Source organism: Aethina tumida, chromosome 6 (assembly GCF_024364675.1).
Source record: "Aethina tumida isolate Nest 87 chromosome 6, icAetTumi1.1, whole genome shotgun sequence".
NCBI classification, from domain to species: domain Eukaryota; kingdom Metazoa; phylum Arthropoda; class Insecta; order Coleoptera; family Nitidulidae; genus Aethina; species Aethina tumida.
The window spans coordinates 4,723,285-4,730,117 of record NC_065440.1 but is presented as its reverse complement, the minus strand read 5'-3'; the positions used below and the strand labels follow the sequence as shown (position 1 = coordinate 4,730,117).

The following is a 6,833-nucleotide window of genomic DNA, read 5'->3' as shown; positions in this document are numbered from 1 at the left end:
AAATTTAAAGTTTTAATAATTAAATTTTTAAAATTTAGTATTTAAATTTTTAAAATTTTAAATTTAAACTTTTAATAAATAAATTTTTAATATTTAATATTTAAATTTTTAAAATTTAGTATTTAAATTTTAAAATTTTAAAATTTAAGTTTTTATTAATTAAATTTTTAAAATTTACTATTTAAATTTTTAAGTTTTAAAATTTAGTATTTAAATTTTTAAAATTTTAAATTTAAAGTTTTTATAAATAAATTTTTAAAATTTATTATTTAAGTTTATAAGATTTAATATTTAAATTTATAAAAAATTTGGTATTTAAAGTTTAAATTTTAAAGTTTTAATAATTAAATTTTTAAAATTTATCATTTAAATTTATAAAAATTAATATGTAAATTTTTAAAATTTATTATTTAAATTTTTAAAATTTAGTATTTAAATTTTTAAATTTTAAAATTTAAATTTTTAATAATTAAATTTTTAAAATTTATTATTTAAATCTATAAAATTTAATATTTAAATTTTTAAATTTTAAAATTTAAAGTTCTAACAATTAAATTTTTAAAATTTAGTATTTAAATTTTTAAAATTTTAAATTTAAAGTTTTAATAAATAAATTTTTAAAATTTATTATTTAAATTTATAAAATTTAATATTTAAATTTTTAAAATTTAATATTTAAATTTTTAAAATTTATTATTTAAATTTTTAAATTTTAAAATTTATATTTTTATTGATTAAATTTTTAAAATTTATTATTTAAATTATTAAATTTTAAAATTTAGTATTTAAATTTTTAAAATTTTAAATTTAAAGTTTTAATAATTAAGTTTTTAAAATTTATTATTTAAATTTATAAAATTTAATATTTAAATTTTTAAAATTTAGCATTTAAATTTCTAAAATTTTAAATTTAAAGTTTTAATAATTAAGTTTTTAAAATTTATTATTTAAATTTATAAAATTTAATATTTAAATTTTTAATTCTTAAATTTAAAATTTTAACAATTAAATTTTTAAAATTTTAAATTTAAAGTTTTAATAAATAAATTTTTAAAATTTAATATTTAAATTTATAAAATTTAATATTTAAATTTTTAAAATTTAATATTTATATTTTTAAATTTTAAAATTTAAAGTTTTAATAATTAAATTTTTAAAATTTAGTATTTAAATTTATAAATTTTAAATTTAAAGTTTTAATAATTAAATTTTTAAAATTTAATATTTAAATTTTTAAAATTTAATATTTAAATTTTTAAAATTTAATATTTAAATTTATAAAATTTAATATTTAAATTTTTAAATTTTAAAATTTAAAGTTTTAACAATTAAATTTTTAAAAACTTTAAATTTAAAGTTTTAATAATTAAATTTTTAAAATTTATTATTGAAATTTATAAAATTTAATATTTAAATTTTTAAAATTTAGTATTTAAATTTTTAAATTTTAAAATTTAAAGTTTTAATAATTAAATTTTTAAAATTTAGAATTTAAATTTTTAAAATTTTAAATTTAAACTTTTAATAAATAAATTTTTAATATTAAATATTTAAATTTATAAAATTTAATATTTAAATATTTAAAATTTTAATAAATAAATTTTTAAAATTTAATATTTAAATTTTTAAAATTTAGTATTTAGATTTTTAAATTTTAAAAATTTAATTATTAAAACTTTAAACTTTAAAATTTAAAAACCAAAATATTAAATTTTAAAAATTTAAATATTAAATTTTATAAATTTAAATAATAAATTTTAAAAATTTATTTATTAAAACTTTAAATTTAAAATTTTAAAAATTTAATTGTTAAAACTTTAAATTTTAAAATTAAAAATTTAAATATTAAATTTTATAAATTTAAATAATAAATTTTAAAGGTTTAATTATTAAAAATTTAAATTTAAAAATTTAAATAATAAATTTTAAAAATTTAATTATTAAAACTTTAAAATTAAAATTTTAGAAATTTAGTATTTAAATTTTTAAATTTTAAAATTTAAATTTTTATTAATTAAATTTTTAAAATTTATTATTTAAATTTTTAAATTTTAAAATTTAGTATTTAAATTTTTAAAATTTTAAATTTAAAGTCTTTATAAATAAATTTTTAAAATTTAATATTTAAATTTTTAAAATTTAGTATTTAAATTTTTAAATTTTAAAATTTAAAGTTTTAATAATTAAATTTTTAAAGTTTAGTATTTAAATTTTTAAAATTTTAAATTTAAAGTTTTAAGAGGGGCGTCTCCCTGTGTTAAATTCCCTATACAAACGCCGCCGACGACTTGGAGCAAATCTCAAAAACTACGCAATCAATCTATTTGAAATTTTGGGTGTGGATTAACAAATGTTTGATCTTTGACATGACATAGTTTTAAAGCCGTAATTTTATTTAATAACAAAGTTATTGATGATCAAACTTAGGTCATTTTCTACCATTTTTGTACAGCAAATAACTCAAAAAATAAAGAATATTTTGGTAAATGAAATATGTCATGTCAAAGTTTAGATATTTAACAAGACTGTACAGTGAAAATTTTCCGAAAAAAATAATTCGTTTTTTAGATTTGCTCCAAATTAGCAAATTAATAAAATTTCATACGTAAACCAAATAATCATAGAAATCTGTAAGTATAAGTGATTGCGGAGGAGGAAGGGGGGTATGTCATGTGTTCCACTCATTATTCATAGATGGCCTATTGACTGGACGTATTCAGGAAAATTTGTACATTTTTATACGTTATTATAGTAATAAAATTTAGAAACTCTTTGATTCATAATACTACTAATTTCAGAATTACAAATTGGCCACATGTAAGAAAGCCATGTGAGCCTGTATCATACAAGAAATTCAAAAATAATATATAATTTTTTAAAAAATATTGATAATTGATTATTCATCATTAATCAAATTTATGTGATGTAAATATATATTTTAATCTCATTATTTAAATAGTTATCAAATTATTTAAATAGTAAATTTTTAACCTGGAAATCTAAAATGAAAATTCTGCTTATTGTTCAACATAATATAATACAATACAATTTTCATTATCTGATAAATTAAAATCAAAACACTTTTTATATACAATATTGTTTGATTTATAATTACAGTAAAGTAATGCGTAAACTTTGTAATTTGAATGAAATTTATAGGAATGGAACGTAGTGAAACAAATTATTTCAAAAATTAATGTTTTATTAAAATGTCATTTTTTTTTCTTTTCTTGCGCTTCTCTGATGTAGGGTGGATCTAAACATTTTAAATTTCGCCCTCTTCTATTTAAAATTATCTCTGGCCCCAGACAATTCAAATAGAATCTTTCCAATTTTGGAAGCATTTTGTTAATCCAAAAGTCTTCATCTTTAGGAATTACTTCGACGTGAATTTTATTTTTTGGCCCTGAATATACAATAAAATAGCATCGTTTAGCTCCTATAATATTTAGTTGGCCTTGTATTTGATAGTAATATTCGTGATTTTTCCTAAGTGCTATTTTATTGTCTTTCATTGACAAATATGGTATTTGTTTTCTTATAATCCCCTCTTCTAACGAATATCCAGATTTGAAGGTCTTATAAGAACACTTGACCTCCACAATTTCGTCTTCAGAAATAATTCCTGAAAATATAAAAATTTAATTATAAAAATACACAATATAATTTATAAAAATTTGATACCATCAGGTGAAGCTCCTAAATATCCATGAAGAACGTCAACAAATAAACCGGCAGGCTTTACAATTTTATTGTATTCTTCTTCAAATTTTTTTATTGCTACCGATTCATTTATTTTCCCGTACTTTGTAGCTTCAGTAGAAAAATTATTTTTTCTTAAAATTTTTTTAACTATACTATCACAAGATGTCGATTCTTTTAATTTTATAACATCTCCAAAATTGGAAGCAGTAAGCCGGTGCATTCTTTCCGTTAAATAATTTGGATTGTTAAATTGGCCAATTGTTTTTTCGTTTATTTTAAACTGTTCTTCTTTAGTAATCTTTAAGAAAACTTGTTTAAACATTATGCAAATATACATAAAGCATACACCACCTTCAAACGTTCGCACAAATTTTGTACTGCTGAGTTGATATCACTATCTGAAACATATGTTTCCGCTATGTTAGGACCATAGTTAGAATCTCCTGAAAATTTGATCCTTTTTTTTACAGATTCCCTATCATAAGGATTTTTGCGCTTCCGCTTTTTTCATTACCCTGAGCACTTATAAATTTTTTTAGATTTTTACCTGGACTTTCATTAAAATATGATTTCCAAGGTTTTGTATGCCAATCTGAACCATAATTGTAAGAGAGGACGCTTAAATGAGCTCGTATTTGAAATGAATTTCTTTGAATCAAGTTCAATCTTTTTCCCATATTGAAACGAGCCATTATATTCATAAAAATTTCTGCTCTATTGTTGGTTTCTTTATCAAGAAGTAAATCAGCCTTCATTAATAATTGCTCAATAGCACCAAAAAGATGGTGATGCAGGCCAGAAGATATAAGTTGAGTTGTTCGATCATTAGAAACATCTCCAGTATTGGTGCACAAATACTGTTTGCAAGCACTGTGATTACCATAAACGTGATATATTGAATTTCTAATATCGGCTCTTAGATTTTCTGGATCCTGCGTATTTGCGTAAATTGCAGATTGAACTGATTTATTTAGTTCATTAATAGTATCGCTTTTTAACATCTTTCTGGCATCAACAGGGACCCCTTGAGTATCTTTTTTAATTTTGTAAAGGTTTTTACTGAAATTTTTTAATACATGGTTCATGCATTCAATTTTAACAACCTAAAAAGTATTGTGTAAATATTTGTAAAACTTTATTATTTTATATTACAAGTTTACCTCGTGTCCATATGGTACCTTTCCTTTAATATTTTTATAAACTGAGGAATCACCATCTGCAATAAATTTTAAGTATTTAACCCCATGCATTTCTATGCTGTTATTAAATCCCTCTACTATTATATCCTGTTCCATTGAAGATGATGAACCGGACCAATTTTTAAAACAAATATGTGTTTTAGCAGCTTCATTATTGTTTTCGGCTCTAGCGCAAATACAACAGTATTTATTCCTTACACCTACGAATAATACTTTTCCTGTTGTTTTCCCTATTATAACAGCCTACAAATTATAACATAAAATGTTATTTGTTACATATCCGAATATATTATGAACTTACAGCTCCAGAATTTGCATTATACGTATGTCCATAGCTTCGTTTAGACCATCCTCCATCTAAATAAACAGTTATATATGGAATGCCATGTGAATCTACATGTCCTTCCTTAATTGCAGCTTCACGTTCTAATTTTCCAGCTTCTTCCAAAGCAAGCCATAATGATTCTTTCCATACCTATAATATTTCATGTATAAAAACAATAAAAATTTCAGTAATGGTACTATAACACACCTGATCCAATTCATTTTGAATTTTATAATACAAATTTTTAGATAAACATGGAATATCCATTACTTTCAATAATTCCATTAAATGTGCGTAGGTGCTTCCTACTGAAAATGTTCCCCATACAGCTGCTCTATTAATTTTGGACCTTGTTTTCGGATTTTCTGTTGAAACTGATACTTCTTTGTCACAAATGTTGCATTTTAAAATAAATGTGCTTCTTAACCCACATCGCACTTCTTTTAGATAAACTAATTGTCCACCAGTGCACCTCTTGTTGTGTTGTACTTGAATTTTAGTTGTTATATTTAGGAAGTATCTGATATCTACAATTCGATAACCAGTCAATGAATTGATTTCAGGAACAACTTCTATATCCAAAGGAAAATTTTCAATTCTAAAATAATACTAATTAAATCGTCGCCGTCAGATATGGTTTCCAAAAAAGATGAATTTTGCCAATTTGAATAAAAACGTACCGTTCATATTCTTCATTTATTTCTGAAAACGTTTTTCTTTCACTTTTGCATGGGGTTAAATTAGACTTAGTTCTAACAGAACGTAACGGGGTTGTTGTACCACATGGACTAAGAGCTTCTTCGTTTGGACGTGAATTGAAAATATTATCTAGTATCTCATTTAAAATATATCGGGAACATTGGGTAGATTCTTTATAATTCTCAACTCGTTCTAAAAGTTTATCCACAATATATGATCCTATTTTCTCTACTTCCCTTTTTCTTTGTACATTTACTTGAACTTTTGATTTTTTTCCACGTCTCTTAGTCCAAGAAGCAAATCTACGCGTTTTTTGGCATTTTCTAGAATTAATATTGCTTTTATTTTATTATTGTATACTATTATATATAAATACATTATAATATACAATGGTTCATGCTTCTTTGATTTTAAATTTCATAATTATGTGTCACTTGATATTCCAATTTTATAAAGTTAATTTAATTACATAAACTCGACCTTGGGGTGGCAATGCCATTCTGCAGCCGACTATATACTATATATGTAATAAAAAAATAAAACTATGATATTTATATTAAATTCACTAAATTCGATTTGAAATAAACATAATACATTCTTCAAATAAATCATTCTTTATTCATAATTTCACTGGGAGAAAAACCAACAACAAACAATGAACATGGAATACAGACGCAACCAATGGAAAACCAAGGACACAAAAATATGAAATAATATCAAAATTGTGACATATACAAGTAAAAATCAATTAATTGATGACATGAATTAACAAATATATATATACTAAACAATAATACAGCAATATAAAAACAAAAATTGAATAAAAAACTTACCTTTAAGAGTCTACAATAAATTACACTTTGGCTCACGACTAAAATAAGACTAATTTGTTTCTTTGTTTGAAA

General features: G+C 20.3%; 1 protein-coding gene across 1 annotated transcript; it reads right to left on the bottom strand.

Annotated features, from left to right (window-relative positions):
• Nucleotides 1–3,220: 3,220 nt before the first annotated feature.
• LOC126265936 (uncharacterized) lies at nucleotides 3,221–5,450 on the bottom strand. Its single transcript, XM_049968860.1, has 6 exons — nucleotides 5,427–5,450; nucleotides 5,206–5,379; nucleotides 4,866–5,147; nucleotides 4,057–4,808; nucleotides 3,685–4,003; nucleotides 3,221–3,625 (listed from the first exon to the last, which is right to left on the bottom strand). Exons 1-4 carry the CDS (start codon nucleotides 5,448–5,450, stop codon nucleotides 4,170–4,172), a joined length of 1,119 nt encoding a protein of 372 aa, XP_049824817.1. The 3' UTR covers nucleotides 3,221–3,625; nucleotides 3,685–4,003; nucleotides 4,057–4,169.
• Between the last annotated feature and the right edge of the window lie 1,383 nt (nucleotides 5,451–6,833).